We start from the raw sequence: 25,521 nt of genomic DNA, 5'->3' as shown, positions 1-25,521 counted from the left end.
CTGGGGGCCCTGGGCTCCCAGGAACAGAAACTCCTCCTTCAGGTTCATTTAGGCAGGGAGTGGGGAGGGGTGTTGATCTGACTTCTGGGATTCTTTACCGTTTGCTGGAGCAGGCGCTTACCCACCCTCAACTGAGCTGCTAGAAGATAGCCTTTGACGAGCCAGAGGGTCTGCTAGCACAGAAACACTCTGCAGTCCTCCAATCAGGACCCTAAAGTGCTCTCAAGTCCCATGCTGATAGAGTGAACATCCCAGCCCACCCTTACACACATACCATACTGCTGCGATAGGGCCAATCAGCTGGGAGCCAGAGCCCTGGGATAATGAAGTGTGAAAAAAATCCAGAGAAGGAAGTTCCTAATGCCCCATTTTGGAGGCAGAATGGATTGATAAGAAACAAATGAGAAAAGAAAAGGACAGTTTGGTACCATGCCCTGCTTTTCCCAGTGTGCACACTAAGTGTGTGGGCCAGTTCACCAAAAAGCACACGTTTTCTCAACCATGGGCTATCATTCCATCTTCTTTCTGATGTCATCTGTTAAGTGTTGTGTAAAGATATAGAGGAAGAAGGAAGCATCAAGGGAGCCAGGGACCTCGGGAGCCCAAGTCCCCATCAGTGAGGCCTCATAGAGTTTATCTCAAGGGGCAAGGATGGAGGCCAGGTATGGTGACCTGTAATCCCTAGCACTTGAGAAACTGAGGCAATACGACTGCCTTAAGTTCAAGACCAGCCTGCCTGGGCTATAAGATGATACCTTGTCTCAAAAAAGGGTGGGAGTAGTTAGGGAATGGAAGAAAGACCCAAAAACAGATTCTTAGCAATCCCCGTGACCCTCAGCCAATTGCAATTCTTGGAACTTCATTCTGGACATCAGACTTCAATATAATACTGCTTCTCTCCTTGAGAGTTCCTCTTTGACGCTGTTGGCTCATATATTTGCTCCTTTCTACCCACCTAAGCTCCCAAGAGGCATCACGATCTGATCTTCTCTGGACAATTGTCTGAGTGGTGTGGCAAAGGCCACAATCTCTGCCTAGCTATGAATCCCTTGACCTTGAGTTATACACCAATGAGCTAGAGCAGAGAACAGCTGCATGCAGTGGGGGCTATGACAGCCTTGGGTGAAGCCACTATTAGACTAACAGTTTCTTTTAGCGGTGGCAAGACCGGCAGACTGTGTGACATGTGAAGTTCATCTTGAAAGGGGACAGTTTGTCCCTAGAGTGGGTGTCCAAAGAGCCTTGGGACATTTGGCAGCTTCCCAACAAATTCACACCTAATTTTACCTCTTAGATGATAGATCTCAAAGCCAAACGTAGCTGAGTAATCTGAAATCCCATAATGCCATTCTCTCTGACCCCAGACTTCGCCAACGCCGTATCAAAGAAAGCTGAGAATGCATGCTAAGTCACACACTCGTCTTTATTTATTGTTATCCTCAGGATCAGGAGGGAATAGGGAATGGTGCCCTCAGACAAAAAAGTGTAACTTTCCTCCTGACTGATGACGGTGGTCATTGGCTGTGGGATGAGGAAACAAGACGCTTTCAGATACAAGCACAGTGTTGTGTAATCAGGTTGGGTACCATCTCATACTTGAAAGAGTAACCTCCATCTGAGGTGGTTCGGACACGAAGGGACCTCATGCTCCCTGGTAGAGCGGCACAGCAGGGCTTGGCCCCCGGCACCAAAAACAGGGGCTGAGCAGGGGTAGGGGGAACGCCAGGGACCGGCGGCAGGGGCAGGTCAGATGCGGGCACCCCACAGCTACCATGGCAGTAATGGAAGATGAAACTAGGGGGGTGCACAATCCAGCGGTCCCAGCCCAGCTCCTGGAAGGAGATGTTGAGCGCAGCGCGATGGCAGTGGGCATGCGCAGCTGGTTCCTCTGGAGGCCTCTGCAGCAGGCGCAAAGCGGCAGGAGACCAAGGCCAGGGCATCGAGGGGGTCGAACGGCGGGCCCTCTCCCCCGCACTGGGTGGTCTAGCCCTAGTGTGGGCCACCAGGAAAGGCGTGGTCTCGGGCCGGGCTGAGCAGGAACAGAGTGGGCATCTAAGCAGCAATACCAGGATGGGGTGGGTCAGCAGAGGGAGAGCGGAGGCCTCCAGGTGCAGTACAGCCCAGCGAGCAGGGCCCTGTCCCAAGGTCACAGGCACAGCCGTGGGCCCTCCAGATGATAGCACCAGCAGGTCTAGAAGGGGCCTAGAACTATTGGAGGCCACTGTGTTCTTCCTGTCTAGCCCCGTGTGGAACCACAGCTGGGCTGAAGTCACCTGGTGGCTGCGTGTGTGTTGGGATGGCCGGAATACGTAAGTGAAGAGACCTTCTTCAGCCTCCTGGGCAAGCCCTCCAGCAGCTGGCTGGTCCTCGCAGGTGGCACCTGCAGGGGACAGAAGGGGAAAGAGAGGGCAACCTTGATCTGTAGCACCAGAACCACCTCCACTTCCATGAGAAGAACGTGGAGGATATCCCTCAGTGCTGATTATGGCTCAAACACTGCTGAGTGCCTAGACCCAGGCACTCTCTGGAGTCTCCCTGATTTTCAATCCACCATCAAAACGAGACATTGGCCATCTCTCTTCTAAGCAGTTTTACCAATTAATATAAGAGATCCATTTCAGGCTCTCTACTCAGGGACACTGGTAAGGCTTATGTTAGTGTTCATCAGATTCACAGAGTGATTATCTTGGCTATTGTGTTTATGGACCTGCGTTATGTTGCTTTTGATATATCTCAGCATGTCAGAAACTTCATACGATAAATTCCCTAAAATAACTGTGTTTTTAAGACCAGGTTGCAGGGCAGGGAGACAGCTCATTTGGTAAAATGCTTGTTGCTTGAGCATTAAGACCGAAGCTCAATCCCCAGCACCCACCTAGAATGCTGGATGCACCCCTGTAATCTCTTTTAGCACTAAGGAGGAAGAGACACTTGGAGAATGCTGGCCAGTCAGTCTCACCGGTGAGCTCCTGGCTCTGTGACAGACTGTCTCAAACACCTAGGCACAAAGTGACCGAGGAAGACGTTCAGTGCCAACTTCTGGCCTCCACACACTTACATGCATCTGCATCATCAGTCAAGAAGAAGAGCATGAGAAAGTGAAAAGACAAAGGATGGAATGCACAGGAGAAGAGAATAGAGGTCAAGCCTTCCCAGGGAAATGCAGCTGGCATCCCGTCCCAAAATACACACAGACTACAGTAAACATTATGGGCCAACTGTCGTCCAAAGACCAGCAGTCGGGGCCACACTAGTACACAGCCGCTCTTGTCATAAATTCTCACAGTTGACCCAATTTTCAGACAAGACACTGAGGCCAGAGACACGAAGTGGCTGACAGCTATTAAGTGGCCAGGCTGGGATTCCACTTGGTCTGAAATCCATACTTTTCCCAGGGACCAAAGGGAGGGAAGCGAGGGGATGAAGAGTGGGCCAGGTGAGAAGGGAGCCCAGAGGGAGCAGGGCTTTCCTCTTCCAGTCACTGGGATATGGGAAACATACAGGAACGACAAAGAGACTCCTGGGAACACAGCTAAGCATTCGGCTGCACCCTCTCAAGTCCCAACTGCCTAGAGCTAATGAAACAGGGTGTGTGTGTGTGTGTGTGTGTGTGTGTGTGTGTGTGTGTGTGTGACAGGAGCCTGAGCTCTGTCTCCACAGAGCCTTAGCTTCCCTAATATTCCAGTTGTGTGAGGCCCACAGGATGACTCCAGCCCGAGTAGAGGCTACCACCTATTTGTGATGACCAAGGAGGCTGAGGGACTGTCCCACTGCTGAAAAGCCAGCTGAGTAGTGGGGCTGCCATTCACATCCAGATCTGCCCGGCTCCCAAGCCCATGAGACAGGTACCTGCTACTTTTCTTTTTTGTCTTGTTTTGTTTTTGTTTTTTGAGAAAGGGTTTCTCTGTCCAGCTTTGCGCCTTTCCTGGATCTCGAACTGCAGACCAGGCTGGCCTCGAACTCACAAAGATCTGCCCGCCTCTGCCTCCCGAGTGCTGGGACTAAAGGCGTGTGCCACCACCGCCCGGCATGCTACTACTTTTCAAAGGTGACCTTTCAATCCCCAACTTCATTACCTGTGGCTGGAAAAAGGATGACCTGGGAGACATCCTCCTCCTCTGGTTCAGAGGTCCTGTGCATGAAGCCCCCAAGGGCGTGTCTTCGAGGCAGCCGCCTTATTTCGGGACTCCCACCTTCCCCAGCCATGGCTGGGGGGCCCAAGGCATCCAGGATCAGGGCCTTCACCTTGGCCAGGACAAGCTCCCGCACCAGTTCTGGCCCCTGGCAGCTGTCCCCATCCTGTAGGGTCAACAGCAGAAGGAGCAAGAGGGATGGCTGGATCACCATAGTTCACTTGGCCCTGACTACAGGGAACCCACACCCTCTCCTGTGCCCCTTCTGTCCAGGACCTCCCCACTGTCCCCTTCCCATCCCACTGCCTGCCTTCTTCTAACCTCCTCAACCCAGTCTCCCCCAGTCCTTCCCACGGCCTACAGTCCCAGTTGCCCCTGCCCATGGCATTGAGACCTCCTATCTCTGACGCAGATGTCTGTGGCCCTGAGCCTTATCTCCCACTCCCGCCAAGAATGTGGGGGAAGGGGCTGTGGAGGGTGTTCACCCCAGGTGACCTGACCCATTCATGCAAGCATACAACCCATCCCTCAAACACACACACACACACACACACACACACACACACACACACATACACACACACCAAGAGTCGGCATCAGGTACCACAGGTGACTGGGTGCTAAGGTTGGCCAGTCATGAGTTCCTAAAAGTGTCATTTGTCAGGAAGACAGAATGCACCAACCCCCTCAGACTTTCTGGGGCTACTTTCAACCACAGCAGCTGTTAAGGCCAACGTGGGAGGGAAGACCTGGGGCTGGGGCTCTGGGCCGAGGGCAGGTGGTCCCGCCTGCTCTATACTTAGCCTGGAGGAGCCAGTCTGGGCCCTTGTCCTCCAGCTGTGTCATCAGAGAATATTTTTGGGATTGGCAGCTGCAGGCGCCTCTGCCACTCAGGCCCAAGCCTGGCCGGCAGTTGGGACCTGGCGGCTGGAGGTGGGAGGGAGGAGGGGGAAGAGGCCCAGGCTGTGGGAGGGGGCTGGGAAGAGAGGCTCCCGGGAGCAGGAAGCCAGGCCGCGGGCAGACTAGGCTGCAGGGCCCCTCGCTGCACTAGCAAACAGGAAGGACTGCCCCCTGAGCTCTGAGCTCTGGGCTCTGGGCCCGGGAATCGCCGCGCTGCAGGGCTGCAGATCGGGTCGAGGGGAAGGAGGCGAGCGGACACCGGAGGGCACCGGAGTTCCACGGGTCCCCGCGCCTGCTCCGCCACGCTCCAGTCTCGGCTCCCGGCCTTCCCGCGCGCCCAGGCAGGCCATCTGCAGCGGCCGCGATGAAGGCCGGATCAGGGGATCAGGGGAGCCCCCCGTGTTTCCTGCGCTTCCCGCGGCCCGTGCGGGTGGTAAGTGGCGCCGAGGCCGAGCTCAAATGCGTGGTCCTGGGGGAGCCGCCGCCCACTGTCTTGTGGGAGAAAGGCGGGCAGCAGCTGGTGGCCTCCGAGCGCCTGAGCTTCCCGGAGGACGGCGCCGAGCACAGCCTGCTGCTGAGCGGCGCGCTGCCCACCGACGCCGGGGTCTACGTGTGCCGCGCCCGCAACGCGGCTGGAGAGGCCTACGCGGCGGCCGCGGTGACCGTCCTGGAGCCTCCCGCTCCAGAGCCAGAGCCCCAGTCCTCTGATTGCCCGCTGCAACCTCCGGGCACCGGGGAGAGCGCCCCGGTGTTCCTAACGGGGCCCCAGTCCCAGTGGGTGTTGCGCGGGGCGGAGGTGGTGCTGACGTGCCAGGTGGGAGGCCTCCCGGAGCCCAAGCTGTACTGGGAGAAGGATGGGATGGCCTTGGACGAAGTGTGGGACAGCAGCCACTTCGCGCTGGAGCCGGGCCGCGGCGCCGATGACCAGGGTGCGAGCCTGACGCTGCGCATCCAGGCAGCGCGGCTGCCCGATTCCGGGGTGTACGTGTGCCACGCCCGCAACGCGCACGGCCACGCGCAGGCCGGCGCACTACTCCAGGTGCACCAGCCCCACGAGAGCCCGCCCCAGGACCCGGATGAGGCCCCCGTATCCGTGATGGAGCCTCTCAAGTGTGCACCCAAGACCTTCTGGGTGAACGAGGGCAAGCATGCCAAGTTCCGCTGCTACGTGATGGGCAAGCCGGAGCCCGAGATCGAATGGCACTGGGAGGGCCGCCCTCTGCTCCCCGACCGCCGCCGCCTAATGTACCGCGACCGTGATGGTGGCTTTGTACTTAAGGTGCTCTACTGCCAGGCCAAAAGACCGTGGGCTCTACGTGTGCGCGGCGCGCAACTCGGCGGGCCAGACGCTCAGCGCGGTCCAGCTGCATGTGAAAGGTAGAGCACTGTGCCTCTAGTGTGCTCAGAGATCCTCCTTGCTCCTGTCCACCTCCGTGCCCTGGGGAAATACTGAATTCCCATTTCCTGCCTGCCTCCCACCCTCAGGGATGCGGATTTAGACGTCTCCAAGACACTTGTGGAATTCTTAGCCAACTACCCAGGCAGATGTTGAAAATCACTAAAACCACTAAATTTAGGAATAGGTGACAGTAAAGCTTTCAAGTCCTACACTCTCATCCTTTGCTCTTTTAGGCCTCCTTTCCCAACTGGATTCCCATCGGCAGGCAGCCCTGTCTGTAAGATAAAAGGAGCATTTTATGAGTGTAAATAACCAAGTCTAAATTTATAACATGCTAATCAGTGAGAACAAGGGGGATGCTGTATTGAAAACACACATTTGGAGTGGAGGCTGTGTTCACAGCTTCAGGCCCGGAATCTGTTGGGAAGGCCCATGCAAACTTCCCTGGAGCAACTGCTCATTCACAGGGGAGATAAATTTGCTAGAGGAAAAGTACACGGCAGTCTCTATTCTTTCATTAATCTGCTGTTTAAATCTGAAAGAAGATGAAAGTAAAAGGGAGTGGGGGGAACCAAAACATAAGCAAAAACAAATTTCCTAACATGTTTTCAGTACTCATGAACAGAAAATCCAGAGGAAACAAGACACCCGGAAGTCAGACCGGAAGCTAACGTTCTCCTTTCTAGGGCTTGTTCACGCCCTGAGCGATTCAACTTATACTTTCTCCTTCCAAGGGAAACATGTCGGGAAGTTCCCTTGAGTCCTGCCTGGCACTTAACCAAGTGTGTGGTACCTGCAGTATCCTCATGGGCACAACTCAAAGTGCCCAAACTTGCCAGGCCAGTGTGACACTGGGCCGTCCTCAAGAAAGTAAGGGAATTTCTCCAAGTGGCACAAAAACCTGTTTCCCCAGCTCAAGTTAGCTCTCTGGCAGTTCCCTCTTTCCGAAATACGGTTTCAAAATGCTTGGGATCCTATTAAAGCAAAATTCAATGCAGACCCTTGCAGAGTTAGGGAAAAGTTGCAGGGTTAGGGAACAGTTGGAAAAATCACTGTCCGGGCTCAGCTCTTACCCTCCCTCCCCCCATTTAACACACAAGCAGACTGATGTGTTCAAAGTGATAGTGGCTGGCGAGCATCACGGTCAGGCTGGAAATTAGGCCGTCTGACTCTGCTGGGAATTTGGCTGCCATCCCCAGCCTTGTGGGAACAGCGGATGATGTATGGTACCAGACCTCCTCAGCTGGTTCTTCTGAGCCTTCTCTTGCTCTCCTCTTTTCTGCAGAACCCCGCCTCCGATTCACAAGGCCCCTCCAGGATGTGGAGGGCAGAGAGCATGGGATTGCGGTGCTGGAGTGTAAAGTACCCAACTCTCGAATCCCCACGGCCTGGTTCCGAGAGGACCAACGACTCTTACCCTGTCGCAAATATGAGCAGATTGAGGAGGGCACCGTGAGACGCCTCATCATCCACAGGCTGAAGGCGGATGATGATGGTGTCTATCTGTGCGAGATGCGGGGTCGAGTGCGCACTGTGGCCAATGTGACGGTCAAAGGTCAGCTGGCCGGTGGGAGGAGGCTGAGGCTGGTGGTGTCTGGATCCTGGGCTGATGGATTCCCATCCACATCTCAGGACCCATCCTGAAGCGCTTACCCCGGAAGCTTGATGTCCTGGAGGGAGAGAATGCAGTGTTGCTGGTGGAGACCAGAGAAGCTGGGGTCCAGGGGTGCTGGAGCCATGACGGAGAGGAGCTACCAGCCACCTGCCAGAGCAGTTGTGGTCACATGCATGCCCTGGTCCTTCCAGGGGTGACCCGAGAAGATGCTGGCGAGATCACCTTCAGCCTGGGCAACTCCCGTACTACCACTCTGCTCAGAGTCAAATGTGAGAGCATGAAGCCCTATATAAACAGAAGGGTCAGGGAAGGAGGCTAGCCAGTTGCTGGGTCCTGGGTTGGCAAAGTGGATTTAAAGCAGAAGTGTTGTTGGGGGTTGTGCAAGGCTCAGGTGGAAGTCTCGTCTTTGTCTCAGGTGTCAAGCACAGTCCTCCTGGGCCCCCTGTTTTGGTTGAGATGTTCAAAGGCCAAAAGAACACGGTCCTGCTGACCTGGAAGCCCCCCGAGCCAGCCCCAGAGACCTCCTTCATCTACCGCCTAGAGCGGCAGGAGGTTGGCTCTGAAGATTGGGTCCAGTGCTTCAGCATTGAGAAAGCCGGAGCTGTAGAGGTGCCAGGGGACTGTGTACCTTCTGAGGGTGACTACCGCTTCCGCATCTGCACAGTCAGTGAACATGGCCGCAGTTCCCATGTCGTGTTCAATGGTTCTGCTCACCTCGGTGAGTTAAGCCTTTGCCCATCAAAATCTGTACCCCAAGTCATACCATCCCGTTACCTTTCTTCCCTTCTCTGACTCTTAGTCCTTAATGGTGTTCTTCCACCCACCAGCTTCTGCCCTCCCTCGCCCTTGCTGGTTCTAACAGCCCTACCCTGTCTCTGTCCCAGTGCCCACAGCTCGCCTGGTGTCAGGCCTGGAGGACGTGCAGGTGTATGATGGGGAAGATGCTGTCTTCTCCCTTGATCTGTCCACCATCATCCAGGGCACTTGGTTCCTTAATGGAGAACAGCTCAAGAGTGACGAGCCAGAAGGCCAGGTGGAGCCTGGAGCCCTGCGGTACCGTGTAGAGCAGAAGGGCCTGCAGCACAAACTCATCCTGCAGGCTGTCAAGCACCAGGACAGTGGGGCCCTGGTAGGCTTCATCTGCCCTGGAGTGCAAGACTCGGCTGCTCTCACTATCCAAGGTTGGTCCTGGGAGACACCTCGGCTGAAAGGTTGAAAGCCTACGTTGTGCCTGTTTCTCAGAGCTGGCCTAGAAGACTAGGGGCGCTCATGATGAGCTCCGATTGAGGGTTCAGAGTCTCAGGAGGCCAGTTTCAACTCACAGCACATAGAGCTTCTCTTGGGCTTATCAATGTCGTTTCTATTTGGATTGATTTAATTTGCAGTAATTGTCACATTGGGCTGGGGCTGGGCTCAGTGGTGCAACGCCGCCTAGCATGTGCAAGGCCTTGGGTCCACCAAAAAATAATGGCATGTGTCCTCTCTTTTGAGAGACAGGGATCCTGGCCCTGGTCCCTGCCTGCTTCTCATCCTCTTGTCTGATTGCCAACACTGGCTCCCAGCAGTTCACCTTGAGCCAGGCACATGACTTAGGCAACTAGCACACTCCTGTCGATGGCCCTTTAATACAAGTTCTTCTGTCACTCCCACTTGGCTTGTGGGAAGACAGACACAGGGAAGTTAAATGGCCTGCCCAAAGGCTCCAGGATCCATCCGTCCATCCATCCATCCATTCCCACCCCACCCCACACCCACACACCATGCTTCCTTTGGAACAAGTCGGGAAGGGAATGTAGCATCACTCAGGACTGGGGAAGGGGGTGCTAAAAATTCAAGGGCTGTCCTAGCACTTGGCTGTCTTGCTATTGCTAGAGAACCTGAGGCCTTCCAGCGGTCACCTCCAGCATCAGCAGTAGAGAACAAAGGCAGAAATTATCAAGAGCAGCATTTCTAAACTGTAACCTAGGACCACTAACACCCAAGGCACCAGGAAAGATGGGCTCTTTAAGAATTCTTAGGGCTGGGCGGCGGTGGCGCACACCTTTAATCCCAGCACTCGGGAGGCAGAGGCAGGCGGATCTCTGTGAGTTCAAGGCCAGCCTAGTCTACAGAGAGAGATCCAAGCCAGGCACCAAAACTACACAGAGAAACCCTGTCTGGAAAAACAAAAAGTAAAGAGAGAGAGAGAGGAAGAGAGAGAATTCTTAGGAATAATAAAACCACTACTCTTTAAGCAGTGACCTAAAAGCCTGACTTTGGCCTGTTTTCTGTTGCTATAACAGGACAGCTGATGCTGGGTACTCTTGTTAAGCTCACAGTTCTGGAAAATGGAAGTCCAAAGTTGGTCAGCCCCATCAGTTCAGTCTCCATTGACCCCGCCCCCAACCTTTCACTAAGTCAGAATGACAAAGAGGTAGAAAAGCTGTCATGATCAGAAGGAAGCAAGTGTGTAGGGTCGTATCACTGTCATCAAGAACTGGCTGGGGTCCTTTGAGCATTGCTCCCACCAAGCCTTGCCATCACCACTACTTCCTGTTCCTCCTCTCCTTTTGTTGTTTGTTTTGTGCTTTTTTTCTTGTTTGGTTGGTTAGGTTTTTGGTTTTAGTTGTTTGTTTGTTTTTGCCAGAGCTGAGGACCGAACCCAGGGCTTTGCGAATGCTAGGCAAGCGCTCTACCGCGGAGCTAAATCCCCAACCCTGCTTGGTTTTAGTTTTCAGACAGTGTCTCACTGTGTAGCCCTGCACCACCATGCCCGCCCGGCCCTAGGCTTCCCCTCTTAAAGGTTCCAAACACCACCTCCCTGAGGGCCACATTTCCTTCACCATGAACTTTCAGCAACAACTCAGGTCACATCCAAACCATAGCAAAACACAATCCTTTTTTTTTTTTCAAGCACAGGAAACTGAACCTAGTACCTTGCGGCTGTGCTAGACAGATGCCTGACACTGTACTCTCTGACCTCTGACCTGTTTTTAAAACCCTGACTGACAGCTGGGCCTTAGTCACTCACAGCAGCTGTCTTCCCCACGTATTCACCCCTACGCAAGCACACACTGGAGAAAAGGATGAATATCTGAGCAAAAGAGACCAAAGACATTACCAGTAACCAGGTTTCTTCTCTCCACGCAGAAAGCCCAGTGCACATCCTGAGTCCCCAGGACAAGGTGTCACTGACCTTCACAACCTCTGAACGTGTGGTGCTGACCTGTGAGCTCTCAAGGGTGGACTTTCCAGCAACCTGGTACAAGGATGGGCAGAAAGTGGAGGAGAGTGAGTCACTCATGGTAAAGATGGACGGGCGCAAGCACCGGCTGATCCTGCCTGAGGCTGAAGTCCGAGACAGCGGTGAATTTGAATGCAGAACCGAAGGGGTCTCAGCCTTCTTCAACATCACTGTTAAAGGTCAGGAACCATGCTGGCCTTTTCTGGCTGAGGCTGCTTCTGGGAGCTTGGTGACCCCTGCCCCTGTGGTCTGTTGGCTTGGTGGAAGTCCCCTTATAAGGAGAGCTTTGTTTTGTTTTGTTTTGTTTTGTTTTGTTGAGACGGGGTTTCTCTGTGTAGTTTTGGTGCCTGTCCTGGATCTCGCTCTGTAGACCAGGCTGGCCTCGAACTCACCGAGATCCGCCTGGCTGAGTGCTGGGATTAAGGCGTGTGCCACCATCGCCTAGTATAAGGAGAGCTTTTTATTTGTTTCATTTTGTGGTATTTGGCTGTGGCCTAGGGCCTCGTGGGTACTAGGTGAATGTTGCTGAGATAAATCCCTGGTCCTGCATTTATGTCTTTAATTACATGTATCCACATCATCAAGCACATTTGCCCACCAGTACATGCACAACCTCTGCTGGATTGGGTAAGGGAGCTAAATGCAACCGATTGAGAACCTACTCTGGGGCTAGAGCTAAGCTAGGTAATTTGAACCTATGCTATTTTGTTTAATTTCCACAACTCAATAAGGTGTGATCTCAACTGGGCGGTGGTGGCATGTACCTTTAATCCCAGCACTTGGGAGGCAGAAGTGGGCGGATCTCTGTGATTTCGAGACCAGCCCGGTCTACAGAGCGAGTTCCAGGACAGCCAGGGCTGTTACAGAATTATTGTGACTTCACTGCCATCACATAGCCAGTGAAGACGGTGGCTTGGGATCACACCCAGGCCTGGCTTTTCCCTACTACTCTTGGTGGTTGACGTATGCAAGAGTATTATGTATATTGGGCCAGTGGCTCACACAAGACAGCACTTTAGACGCTCGTTGCAAACGCATGTTCCCAGTTCTCCTGGGATATCCGGAATGGGGACATCCAGGACTGAGCCTAGGGGATCTTCGTTTTAGAAAGCTGCAGTAACTCAGCAAGGTGACACATGCCAATTTGAGGCCAGCCTCAGCTATGTGAGACACTGACTCAAAAGAAGGGAGGGAGGAGCCTGCGGTGGTGGTGCATGCCTTTGACCCCAGCACTCGGGAGGCAGAGCCAGGCAGATCTCTATGAGTTCGAGGTCAGCCTGGTCTACAGAGTGAGTTCCAGGACAGCCAGGGCTACACAGAGAAACCCTATCTTGGAAAAAAAAAAAAAAAAAAAAGGAGGAGGAGGAGGGAGGGAAGGAGGGAAGGAAGAAGCTGACTCTCAAGGATGGCAGCCTAAGCGCCACTGAGCCCTTTGCATAGAAATCCTGTTTCAACTCCATTACCAGGAGAGCTTGTGACCCCAACCTGCATATATCCTGCATATGTCCCTGTGACAGGGGAACCCTTTGCCCATACCAATCTGCTTTCTGTCACTGTAGTCAAATACCTGAGAAGTTCACTGATAATGATAAAAGGTTTGTTTGGGGGATTCCAACCCAAGATCAAGTGGACCCATTGTTTTGAGACTGTGATGGGAGCACTGGCTGTCAAAGGCTGGGTTGTATGTGGCAGAGCAAATTGCTCATCTTCATGGTCAGGAAATAGAAGGGGCTGAGATCCCAACAGCCCCTTTGAAGACTGGCCCCAGCAACCTAAGGTTTTCCCATCCAGCCTCACCATAATACTGTGATAGCACCAGACCGGCCTGCAAGCCCTTCACACCGGGCCTTGGAGATACTACCTGTATACAAAACACAGCCCTGACTAGTAGAGTAGTTGCTTGACTCTGGCTAAGTCATCCTGCAGACCTGTCCTGTCCTGTCCTTGTGAAGGAAAGAGTGATTGTGACCTTCCTTCGGCCTCTGTCACTATTGGATGCCAGTGTGTGACCTCTCTGTGCCTCCGACCATCTCCACTCAGCTACCTGTGGGGCTCTGTGGTTCACTCAGTGCTGTTTCATCTCCCATCATGCCTAAGCTGCCTGCCAGCAGGATCTCCTGTCAGATGCTCCCCAAAGCCCGGCATACCAGGGCTTCAGTAACCCCTCCTCCTTACCACCAGTGTCCTCCTGTGTAGAGACATGGCTCCTGTGTCAGGGGCTGTTTATGACCCGTCTCTGTTCCCCATCCAGATCCCCCAGTGCACATTGTGGACCCCCGAGAGCACGTGTTCGTACACGCCATCACCTCCGAGTGTGTCATGCTGTCCTGTGAGGTGGACCGGGAGGACGCCCCTGTCCACTGGTACAAGGATGGGCAGGAGGTCGGGGAGAGTGACTTCATGGTACTGGAGAATGAAGGGCCCCATCACCGCCTGGTGCTGCCTGCCGCCCAGCCCTCCGACGGGGGCGAGTTTCAGTGTGTGGCTGGAGACGAACGAGCCTACTTCACCGTCACCATCACAGGTGGGACCAGCTAGAGTAGCTAGTGCGCACATTCCCATGGGTCCCTCTGCTAGCCTCCGCTAGCCTCCCTGCACCGCCCAGTCCTGAGCACTAGTCCTGGAAACTCTTCCCTAGGGAGCCCTTCCATCTCCATCTTCCAGGAGCCCCCTGCTGAGAGGGTTCCTTGGGGACAACAGTTCTGTTACAGAGCAGGTGGTACCCGGTGTGGAAGGGGTCAAAAATATCTGAGGCCCCTAGTGGACCCCAGTTCCACCCGAGACCCAGCCTTCTCAAACATTTCATTTTTTTTTTCCCAAGACAGGGTTTCTCTGTGTAGCTTTGCGCCTGTCCTGGATCTCGCTCTGTAGACCAGGCTGGCCTCAAACTCACAGAGATTCACCTTGCTCTGCCTCCCGACTGCTGGGATTAAAGGCGTGCACCACCACTGCCCGGCTCATTCTTTATACTGTCCTTGTCTCATCCCAGAGAATGAACTGTTCTCACAGCTAATGTCCCGTTATGAAGCTCTCACACAAAGCTTGGTGTGCTTTGGAGATCATGGTCCTGCCTTTCTGACTGTGACGGTTATTATGTTCAGGATTGTGTGGCTCTAGCTGTGAGTGACTACCCACAGAGTGACTTCTTCAACACATGGCAGACTTTCGAAGCGTAGGAGACAGGCACGGATCAGGAAGGGCAGCGGGGCACCCCAGTCCCACCCCCTCTTGCCTAGCAGCAGATGTCTCTGTCCTTTAGATGTCTCCTCCTGGATTGTGTACCCCAGCGGCAAAGTCTATGTAGCAGCTGTACGCCTAGAGCGAGTGGTGCTGACCTGTGAGCTCTTCCGGCCCTGGGCTGAGGTGCGCTGGACCAAAGATGGGGAGGAGGTGGTGGAGAGCCCAGCACTGCTCCTGGAGAAGGAAGACACCGTCCGTCGCCTGGTGCTGCCCTCCGTCCAGCTTGAGGACTCCGGCGAGTACTTGTGTGAAATCGATGATGAATCCGCGTCCTTCACTGTCACCGTCACAGGTGTGCGCCCACACCAGCCCCTAGAATCACCGGAGGACAACCCCGGGAGTGAAGGGTGTTGAGTGGCTATTTCCTCACTTGCAAGCTTACTGGTGTCGGGGAGGGAAGTGTGGGTTGAGGGTGCATGCACCAGGGTCCCTGCTGGAAAGAACCTGGAACCCCAGTTGGAATAAACAGGCCCTTCTCCCGTGTCAAGGCCAGATCGTAGCTGTGCTCCACCAGCTCCCGGACTGCACACCATCTGGGCCAGTCACTGGGCCAGGTACCTGGGCTACTGGTCAGGGCGCTGCCAGACTAGCTAGGAAGACGGTTGTTAACCAGGGGTCGCAAATGGGGAGGCTCTTGCTCTCTGTGCAGCCCACAGATGTGTTTTGTTTGGCCTGCAGAATCATACCAAAGTCAGGACAGTCAAAATAACAACCCGGAATTATGCGTCCTCTTGAAAAAGCCGAAGACCCGCCGGCTCTGGTCCCGTTTCCCCCCATGGCGACGAACGGCTGGCACTGAGTAGCAGCTGCCCCATAATCTGGGGCCCCCACCGCTCTGTTCCATCCATCCTGCCATTCCTTCTGCCTCTCCCCAGACCTCTTGAGCTATTGACTCTATCCCTACTTGGCCTCCGCAGTTTGCGACCCCTATGTTAAACCAATAAACACACCAATAAACGCTCCAAGACACCTGTGATAAGTGATAAGCATGCCTAGGGTCAAGGACTCCACAGAGCAGACAGGTGGAGAAGACCTGGGAGAAAGTCACCCAGGGTGACTGTAATATAGGCTGGGCTCCATATATTCCGCAACATATGGACAGACATGCATTTCCTTCCCAAAGGGCACAGCCTAGTAAGAAAGTCAAGACATGTTAGTGTAGGTTGTCAAGGACAGCGTTGGAATCCTAGGGCTCGTGGCTGCTGTCCTGGTCAGGGTGATGAAGATACTTACTCTACTGCAGCTAAGATGAGTTGAGGAGTGGGCAGAGAATATTCTAGCCAGGGGCCGGTACAGGATGGCTAGAAGTGATAGTTTGTTTTTGCCAGAGATTTCAGGATGGTAGCGGGGGTTTTAGGCAGTTCTGGGCATCATAGAAGAACCCCAAAGGCAGCACTGTGACAAACCACCCCATTGTTCATGGCCCTGTTACTTTCTTTCCTGACCTTCCCAAGGAGTCCTGCCCAGACCAAGTTACGTACGGACTTCCACTCCCTATATCCCAGTTAGTGGAGTCCACAATGGCAACAAGGCCACGCACACATTGTTTCACAGCCAGCCACCGTTCACTGTCCTGTTCCCGGCCCTGGCCAGACATAACAGCCACAGCCACAAAGCACCAGGTGCCTCACAGGAGAGTTCACACACATCCCACCTCACCCCCAGGCCAGAGTGGATCAGGTCCCACACAGCTTTTCGCCAGCTCACTGCCCCAACCTGTGCCACAGCCCCAGAAGCTGCCTTCTGTAATCTGCTGGCCATGTCACAACTGGATCAGACACTCTGAGAAAAGAATCCCATGTGTGGAGGTGTGCCCACAGGAGCTCAAGGCTTGCAGGGAAGCTAGCAGTTCTCCAACCCGGCCACAAGGGGGCCGGGTGCATTCTAATCTGGAAATTTGATTCCCAGGGGAACAAGAGGGCCTGGTACCAGGGTAAACTTGGGCTTGCTGAGCGTCTAATAACAGTGACTTGGCTCCTTTTCTCTGGCCTGTGCTTGGGGATAAGATCCCCAAAGGAGCGTGTAGCATCCTTGGGAAACTTAAATGGGTCTTAGCGACTCTGGGGTACGGGTCCAAAAAGCATTCCCTGGTTGCCCCAAGCCTGGGCTTGGATTACCTCCCACTGCTAGCAGCGGGAGAGCCTGCCTGGAACCGAAAGTGCTTCCCCTGCCCCCAGGAGCTGTAGTCAACTGTGACCTTAAGGACAGCTCATTGCTTATCGTTCTGCCTTAGTTCTTTCGTTTGGAAAATGGAGACACCTTAGTACTTCCACTCCAGACATCATTGTAGGACGAACCCTGCCAAGCGCTTTGAGCCATTACTAGAGCATTAGCAAGTGTCTGTTCTACAGAGCCTGACCATCCCTTAGGCACAATTTTGAAAGCCCCCAAAGCTCAGTGGTCGTCTGGTATGGTAGTGAACATCTGTAATCCCAGTACTCAGGAGGCAGAGGCAGGTGGAGCTCTCTGTGTGTTCCAGGCCATCTCGGTCTACACAGTGAGGTTCAGACTGGCCAGGGCTATGTAGTAAGACCCTTTCTTGAAAGAAAGAAAAGAAAGGTTTGGCGGTCAAATTTATTTCACTAAGGCTGGGCGGAGTGTCACTCACGCCTTTAATCCCAGCCCTCCGGAGGCAAAAGCAGGTGGATCTCTATGAGTTCGAAGCCAGCCTGATCTACAGAGAGAGTTCCAGGACATGCTCCAAAGCTACGCAGAGAAACCCTGTCTCGAAAAAAACAAACAAAAACATTATTTTACTAAATTTACTAATATTGAGTTTAATTGCTGTATACTTAATTACTCTTTAATTATCTGGTTTATCTGGTAGGGTTTTTATATATGTCTTTGTGATGTGTGACTGTTATCTTTTAATATGTCTTGCTGGGGGTAAACACATTGCCCACAAAAAATGTTAGTGGGGATAGTTATAAGGGGTGGGTGCAGGACCTCTTATAAATGAGAAATGCATCCTTTATAGACCCCAAAATACCCTGATTTCTGTAAAGACCTGGCCCTAGGGATTTCAGAGGACAGACCAGGGACTTTTTCCTTATTATTATGCTACTCAGTACTCAGCACTGTTATTACCACATGGGCAACAGGGCCCAAGTCATGCCAGTTGGTGACAGCTTTGTTTACCCTTCTTCACAGAGCCTCCTGTGCGGATCATATACCCCCAGGACGAGGTGACCTTGGTTGCTGTTAGTTTGGAATGTGTGGTGCTGACGTGTGAGCTGTCTCGAGAGGATGCGCCTGTGCGCTGGTATAAGGATGGGCTGGAGGTAGAGGAAAGTGAGGCCCTGGTGCTGGAGAGTGATGGGCCTCGTCGCCGGCTGGTGTTGCCTGCTGCCCAGCCAGAGGACGGGGGCGAATTTGTCTGTGATGCTGGAGATGACTCGGCCTTCTTCACTGTCACCGTCACAGGTGGGTAGTTTCTGTGGGTAGCCTTCTTCCAGGGAGGTAGAGAGACAGGGTGCTGTGGAACCGCCATCAACTCTCCTTTCTTCCCTCATCTTAGGGGCCCCGTCCCCCCCATACCTCTAGAGCTTTAGAGAAATCAGGCAGGGGCAGTGACCACAGGGCTGGTGAGAGGGAGCCCAGCCGTTAGGACCATTCATTCATTCATTCAACAAACGCTGACCAAAAACAGCTAGTACATGCCTGCCGTCATCCTAGATGCTGGGTATCAAAGTGTACAGGCTTCTGTGCTCGTGGGACTCACATTGGGAAGAGGTAGACAGGTAAATAATAATAATAATAATAATAATAATAATAATAATAATAATAATAAATGATAATAAATGATAATAAGTGGTTTATCAAGTAACAAAAGATAAGTGTGGCTGGGCAGTGGTGGCGCACACCTGTAATTCCAGCACTCGGGAGGCAGAGGCAGGTGGATCTCTGTGAGTTCGAGGCCAGCCTGGTCTACAGAGCTAGTCCAGGACAGGCTCCAAAAGCTACAGAGAAAGAAACGCTGTCTCGAGGAGTGACTTGATAGGTCTGGGTATGAGTCCGACCCGCCTCTATGACCTTGGGCGGTCCTTTTCCTCATAGGAGCCCTCAGGTCCTTAGCTATAAAGTGGATTGGAGAGGCAAGGAGAGACCTTGAGTCAAAATCATGTGCCCCTTTCTCTGCCCACCCACCAGCTCCACCGGAGAGGATTGTGCACCCAGCAGCCCGATCCCTGGATTTGCAGTTTGGGGCTCCAGGACATGTGGAGCTGCGCTGCGAAGTGGCCCCGGCTGGGTCCCAGGTGCGCTGGTACAAGGATGGGCTAGAAGTAGAGGTGTCAGACGCCCTGCAGCTGGGTGCCGAGGGCCCTGCCCGGACTCTCACCCTGCCCCACGCCCAGCCCGAGGATGCCGGGGAGTATGTGTGTGAGACCCGAGATGAGGCTGTCACCTTCAACGTCAGCCTGGCTGGTGGGTGTGCCGGGCTAGCCTGGGGTGGGGAGGCAGGGGCTGGCTCGGGCTCACAACCTCCTTTCCTTATGCAGAGCTCCCAGTGCAGTTCCTGGCCCCAGAGGCAGCCCCAAGCCCGCTCTGTGTGGCTCCTGGGGAGCCAGTGGTGCTGAGCTGTGAACTGTCCCGAGCGAGCGCACAAGTGTTCTGGAGCCATAATGGGAGCCCTGTGCAGCAGGGTGAAGAACTAGAGCTGCGAGCTGAGGGTCCCCGCCGAATCCTCTACATCCGGGCTGCAGACCTAAGTCATGCAGGCGTCTACACCTGCCAGTCTGGGGCAGCCCCAGGGGCCCCAAGCCTCGACTTCAATGTCCAGGTGGCTGGTGAGTACAGCCTGGGCAGAAAGCCTTAGAAGCACCCCATGCCCAGGGCTCCCCCACTTTCCTAAGATAGCACATCTATCCCCTTGCCCTGTTTCCCCAGCTTGTCTCCCTGCCCTCCTCATTGCCCTCCCAGTGACCCCTAGCTCTGACCCCACAGAGCCCCCGGTGCGGGTAGTGGCCCCCGAGGCAGCCCAGACGAGGGTTCGAAGCACCCCAGGCGGGGACCTAGAGCTGGTGGTGCACTTCTCCAGGCCAGGGGGCCCTGTGCGCTGGTACAAGGACGGGGAACGCCTGGCGAACCAGGGGCGGGTACAGCTGGAACAAGCCGGGGCCAGGCAGGTGCTGCGGGTGCGGGGGGCACGGAGAGGGGACGCTGGGGAATACCTGTGTGATGTACCCCAGGACAGTTGCATCTTCATCGTCAGTGTGGAAGGTAACAGTGCACCCCTCACACCCATTGGTTTCTGGCACCCACAAAGACCATCTCCTGTCCTTCTGGGCTCTTCTCATCCACCTCTCACCCAACCTGTCTGTGGTTCCCACCATGCATGCATGACGTCACCCTGGGAGAGCAAACGCCTTTTTCCAGGACCCTGGCATGCTGTATGGCCCAACAGATAAGAACAGAAGCCTCTAGAGCCAACTTGCCCAAGGTCCAACCCAGACTCTGCTCTCTGGGAGTTGTGTGACATTAGCTAAGTTGTTTTACTTTTCTGAGCCCCAACTCTGAAATGAGATAGCATGTAGGTTGCTATGACTACTAAATGCTGTAATGGGGCCCATAGTCAATGATGTATTGGTACTAGAGACTTGGGAAGAGGTGCCAGGCTGGGACTGCAGGGAGCTTACTAAGTGTGGCCAGGAATTGGCATCCTGGTCTTTGGGAGAACCCCATGACCAACACAGTAGACTCTTACTCAAGCTGTAGTAATTGAGGGGAGAATGAGGGCCTGAGTTCTAAGGAAGAGATGAGGAGAGAGGGAGAAAGAGGTACCCAGTTCACTGCCTCACCCCTCCTTCCAGAATCCCCACCAGTGAAACTAGTCTCCGAACTGACGCCCCTGACGGTCCACGAGGGCGATGATGCCACATTCCAGTGTGAAGTTTCACCACCGGATGCCCAGGTCACCTGGCTACGCAATGGAGCTGTTGTTACTCCAGGGCCTCAGCTGCAAATGGTCCAGAATGGGTCAAGCCGCACTCTGATCATCCGAGGCTGCCAGCTCAAAGACACGGGGACCGTGACTGCCCGAGTGGGAGCCACAGACACAAGTGCCAGGCTCCATGTTCGAGGTTCAGTGCTACCGAGCATAAAATACTCCCTTCCCTCTCACCCCCCTCACAGTCCTGGCCTAGAAGCGAGATAGCCAGGGCCAGCCCTCAACATCAGGCCTCCATGACCTCCTCTCTTCTTCCCTTCCAGAGACAGAGCTGCTATTCTTGAGGCGGCTGCAGGATGTGCGGGCTGAGGAAGGTCAGGATGTGTGCCTTGAGGTAGAGACAGGCCGAGTGGGTGCAGCTGGAGCCATTCGCTGGTTACGAGGTGGGGAGCCTCTTCCCCTTGACTCTCGTGTGACCACTGCCCAGGATGGCCATGTCCACCGCCTCTCCATCCATGGAGTCCTACTTACCGACCAGGGTACCTACGGCTGCGAGAGCCACCATGATCGTACCCTGGCCAGGCTCAGTGTGAGGCGTGAGTGCCCTGTCTTCTCCTAATTCAGCATCTACCTGGCTGGCCCAGAGTCCCCCAAGACCCTCCACCAAAGTGCCCCTTTCTGCTAAGGAAAATCTGTCCTGGCCAATCCATTCAGGGGTTAGAGCCTGAAGACTCCCTGCTCAAAGCGAAACCTCTCTTTTTCTAATGTTTTCTGGTTACCTCAGAAGTCCAAGTGGACTTTGCTTTCCACTCCCAACTTCCAAGATGGCTTTGCTAGCAACATAAATGTTATACTCCAGAAAGACTCTGTCTTATTTATTCTTTGAAAGAATGGCTGGCACATAGCCCTTCTCACCCACCACCCCACGCTGGAGCCCTCTACTAGTTAGCTGTGTGACCTCATGCAGTCTCTCTTTCAACAAGTCTCGCTAAAAATGGGGTTGATCTCTACTCTAGAGACTTGGAAGAAGTTAGCGGAAACATCAGCGCTTGGTGATTGGCTGCCATGGGTGGTGATAGGTGTTCATCACAGTATAATCCAGAGCTTCACTGCTCTCTGTCTAGTACAAACAGGGAAAACTAGGGCCAGAAAAAGTCAGAGCAGTCGCCAAAGGTCACACGGCACATAACAGATTGTATGTTAAAGCGAGGCTCCAATCCCAGTGGGTCTGGCTTCAGATTTCCTTCCGCTGTCACAACACCCCCCACTTCTCACTCACCCCCCAAACTCTAACGCTCCTTCTATGTGTTTTCCTTTTCCTAACCTGTACACCTCTCCCCTGACCAAATCTAGCCTGTTGTGACTGTCTCTTCCTCCCACCTACCCAGTCTGAACTTCTGTAGTTGGGACCTCTGGTTGGGTGCTGGGGGTGGTGTGGAGAGTGCTATGGGGTGAGCGAGCCCCTGAACCCTGCTCAGAGATAGAGCTGGCATCCCCCCTCTCTCCTCATCTCCCCACACCAGCCCGGCAGCTGAGGGAACTTCGGCCTCTGGAGGATGTGACTGTCAATGAGGGGGACAGTGCCACCTTCCAGCTGGAGCTGTCCCAGGAGGGTGTGACTGGAGAGTGGGCCCAGGGTGGAGTCCGGCTGCACCCGGGGCCCAAGTGCCACATTTATTCAGAAGGCCGTACTCACCGCTTGGTGCTCAGCGACCTGGGTCTGGCTGACTCAGGCTGTGTCTCCTTCACTTCGGATACCCTTCGATGCGCTGCTCGGCTCTCAGTGAGAGGTGTGGCCTCTGGGCCCCTGCCTGCTAATTTCCTATGTGTGACCACTGACCTAAGCATGTGGCTCCTACTGACCACCCTGCCAAAGTGGGGAATCCCTGGACCCTTTGAATCCATGTGGCCCCCACAGTGACCACCTCTGTGTTCAACCCTGCACACTGGGGCTATCTTGAAAGTCCCATGTCCTTATGGTCCCTTAGTCAACGACCTGGACATGGCTCACTGACTATTATTCTGACTCAGTGGACCCTTATGCTGCCTAAGTGTATTCCTTGTAGTTCTTCCCCGACAAGCCACCAAAGGGTGCTCTGGTACTAACTCTGCCTGAGGGCCCCCATCTTTCCAGCCCTCCTGATTTCTGCATGAATCACACCTCTGTGTGACTAATGGACCTCGGTGCTCTGTGGAGCTTTTATGCCCCCACCCCAAGCCCAGTGTCTTCAGCTATCCACTCCCTCTCTCTGGCCACTGCTGTCCATGCATCTGTGAGTGATCTCTTCTTCAGCTTCTACCATTCCCCTCCAACCCCAGCATGTCCCCAGCTGATCGCCTCACCATGTGACTCCCAGCTCGGTCATGCCCACCCACTGGCCCTCTGGCCCTGCTGTGTCTCCGCTTCTCCAGCATCTCCTTTGAACTTCCTGTCCTGGAATGTCCTCCCCTCGCTAGCGGCCTCCACTGGCCACCCGCATGCATCACCGCTGACCTACTGGGCCTGTGTGCTGTGCAAACTGGGCCCTCGTTCCTCACTTACCTTGTTCCTTGGCATTGTTCCCCCTTACCCACTCTCAGAGGTCCCAGTGACTATTGTGCGGGGGCCACAGGACCTAGAAGTGACCGAAGGGGATGCAGCCACGTTCGAGTGTGAACTTTCCCAGACTTTGGCTGATGTTATATGGGAGAAGGTCAGAGCATAGCCCTAGTGAAGACCTGTCGACATAACCATAATTCGGGCAAGCAACTAACACTCCGCTGGTCCTGTAAGACTGGCGCTAGGCTAAGATGGGTGGCACATTTTTAATCCTTACCACACCCTGGGAAGGTACAACTTGTTATCACCAGATTGGTTATCTAAGGAATATGCTCTGTGGGATGAATGGAATTAGTTGCTCGAGGGGCAGACAAAAGGGGTAGAGCCTATGTTGGAAATCAATTTTAGAATCCACACTCGGTGGGTCCATGCAGAGCTCTGGGCTTTCTGTGCCATTGGTGTCAGTTCCCAGCTCTAAAGTCCCCAAGGGATAGATGGCACCTTCTCAGAGAAGTAAACAGAAAAGGAAGACGTGGGACAGCCCAATCCTAGCAGGGGGACACAGTGAACCCCACTGGTGAGCCTCTAGACAGCTTGTCATGCAAAGAGGCCACCGCCACCTCCCAGGGCCTCGGCCTCCAGAGTCTTGCTGGGCTGGGTCTGACCGGCTACAAATCCGGCCCTTAGGATGGGCAGGCACTGTCTCTCAGCCCGCGGCTCCGGCTCCAGGCTCTCGGCACGCGCCGCCTTCTGCTGCTGCGGCGCTGCAATTCCTTGGACGCCGGGACCTACAGCTGCGTTGTGGGGACTGTCCGCGCCGGGCCTGCGCGCCTGACAGTGCGCGGTGGGTACCCAGGGATGCCCGGGCTGGGTACTACTCTGGGCGCCGGGACTGCGGAAGGGTGTTCCCCGACAGTTTACACACTTCTAGGGAGGGGGGCGTGGCGGGTGTGTGTCCTGGCTCCGCCCCGCCCCGACTCACGCCCCCGGCTCCGCCCCAGAGCGCCAAGTGTCCGTGCTCCGTGAGCTCCGGTCTGTTAGCGCTCGCGAAGGGGACGGCGCCACGTTCGAGTGCACCGTGTCGGAGACCGAGACCACCGGGCGCTGGGAGCTCGGAGGCCGCGTCCTGAGACCCGGAGGCCGCGTCCGCATCCGTCAGGAAGGTCTGGTCGCTTTTCTACTCTCTGTGACCCCGCCCCCGTTACCTTGCCCAGGGTTCAGGCAGACTCCGCCCCATTAGGATTAGCCCCGCCTCTAGCTCGAGCAGGCCCCGCCCCGCGGCCCCGCTGCCCGGGTCTCTCGGACTTTCCTCCGGCGCCAGCTCCGAGTCCTGCCTAGCTCCTGCTCGCTTCCTCTCTCCAAATCCGCGCACCGACACCTCGGGACTCCCCCTCCCCCCTCACACACACAACCCCCGGGACCTTATCGGGTGCCATCCTCGTTCTCCAATCCTCTCGGGAAGGGCTGAGGCCTCGCTACTTTCCCCTCCCCCCCGCCCAGGGAAGAAACACATTCTGGTGCTGAGCGAGCTGCGAACCGAGGACACCGGTGAAGTCTGCTTCCAGGCGGGACCCGCCCAGTCCTTGGCTCGGCTGGAGGTGGAGGGTAAGCTTCTGAGGCGAAGGCGACAGAGATGGGCATCATCTCCCGTCCTGGGACTGCCTGACTAGCCGCTGGTCTTAGAGACGCTGCATCCTTCATCTCTCCTCTTCGAGGGACTCTTGGGGCAGGTCACAGAGGGCAGCTCATTTCCTCGGGAGGAGACGGAGAGGAAGAGACTTTGAGCCGGGCATGCGGGGAAAGCGACTGGTGTCACGGAGGGCTTGTACCAGGAGTGGAGGTCGTAGGCAAGGAAGATGCACCTCTCCTCTAGGGGCCGTGCATGTCCTTATTAAGCCCCTGTCCCCCAACCGCAGCGTTGCCCCTCCAGATGTGCCGCCGCCCACCTCGGGAGAAGACGGTCCTGGCTGGCCGCAGGGCGGTGTTGGAGGTGACTGTGTCCCGCCCTGGAGGCCATGTGTGTTGGATGCGGGAGGGGGTCGAATTGTGTCCGGGAAACAAGTATGAGATGCGCAGCCACGGCCCCACCCACAGCCTGGTCATCCATGACGTCCGACCTGAGGACCAGGGCACCTACAGCTGCCAGGCGGGCCAGGACAGTGCTGACACACAGCTGCTGGTTGAGGGTGAGTAAAGCCCACTGGGCAGAATCACAGAACAGGATGCTGACCAGGCAGGGGGTGCTACCTGGAAGCTTCAGTGCTAAGATACACCTATGAGAGGTTTTCCGGACTTGGGGAAAGACTCTTGGCAGTAGGTTCTGGTGCATGGGGGGAGGGGCAGGAGAGCTCACACCCAAGGCTGAAGAGGAAAGGGAACCCTGAGTCTCAGAACTTTCCCTGACCTTCCTAGAACCTTTCTTGCTAAGGGCCTCTTCCCTCTGCTTCTGGTGCGTGCTTGTCTCCCCAGAACACCCCAGTTGCTCTTTTCCTCACTACCCACCAGTATCTGCTGGTACCTGTCCTTCCCCATTTCCTGCCCTTTGTCCAGCTGGCTTCGGCTCTCCTGGGTGGGTTCAACAGCAG

At 54.9% G+C, this 25,521-nt stretch overlaps 2 protein-coding genes across 4 annotated transcripts; one reads left to right on the top strand and one right to left on the bottom strand.

Moving 5' to 3' along the window:
• Positions 1-1,404: 1,404 nt before the first annotated feature.
• Inha (inhibin subunit alpha) lies at positions 1,405-6,115 on the bottom strand. 3 transcript variants are annotated; one of them, XM_036173120.1, is made up of 3 exons: positions 4,883-6,113; positions 4,077-4,299; positions 1,405-2,380 (listed from the first exon to the last, which is right to left on the bottom strand). In XM_036173120.1, the coding sequence occupies exons 2-3, from the start codon at positions 4,204-4,206 to the stop codon at positions 1,548-1,550; spliced, it is 963 nt and encodes a 320-aa protein (XP_036029013.1). In that variant the 5' UTR covers positions 4,207-4,299; positions 4,883-6,113; the 3' UTR covers positions 1,405-1,547. The 3 variants fall into 3 exon arrangements, with proteins under 3 accessions (XP_036029013.1, XP_036029015.1, XP_036029012.1); XM_036173122.1 differs by having other exon boundaries at positions 5,845-6,054; XM_036173119.1 differs by having other exon boundaries at positions 4,077-6,115.
• Obsl1 (obscurin like cytoskeletal adaptor 1) lies at positions 5,102-25,130 on the top strand. The gene is given in 20 exon segments (XM_036173117.1): positions 5,102-6,330; positions 6,332-6,410; positions 7,718-7,987; positions 8,065-8,316; positions 8,463-8,765; positions 8,932-9,228; positions 11,177-11,449; positions 13,522-13,794; positions 14,530-14,802; positions 17,661-17,933; positions 18,660-18,935; positions 19,010-19,297; positions 20,321-20,590; positions 20,721-20,993; positions 21,921-22,187; positions 22,978-23,090; positions 23,624-23,780; positions 23,938-24,099; positions 24,437-24,541; positions 24,853-25,130. Coding segments are annotated over 20 exon segments (5,415 nt in total). The 5' UTR covers positions 5,102-5,397.
• The last annotated feature ends 391 nt before the right edge of the window (positions 25,131-25,521 follow it).

Source organism: Onychomys torridus, chromosome 23 (assembly GCF_903995425.1).
Source record: "Onychomys torridus chromosome 23, mOncTor1.1, whole genome shotgun sequence".
Classification (NCBI taxonomy): Eukaryota; Metazoa; Chordata; class Mammalia; order Rodentia; family Cricetidae; genus Onychomys; species Onychomys torridus.
The sequence above is the reverse complement of the archived record's forward strand: the minus strand, read 5'-3'. Positions and strand labels throughout refer to the sequence as shown.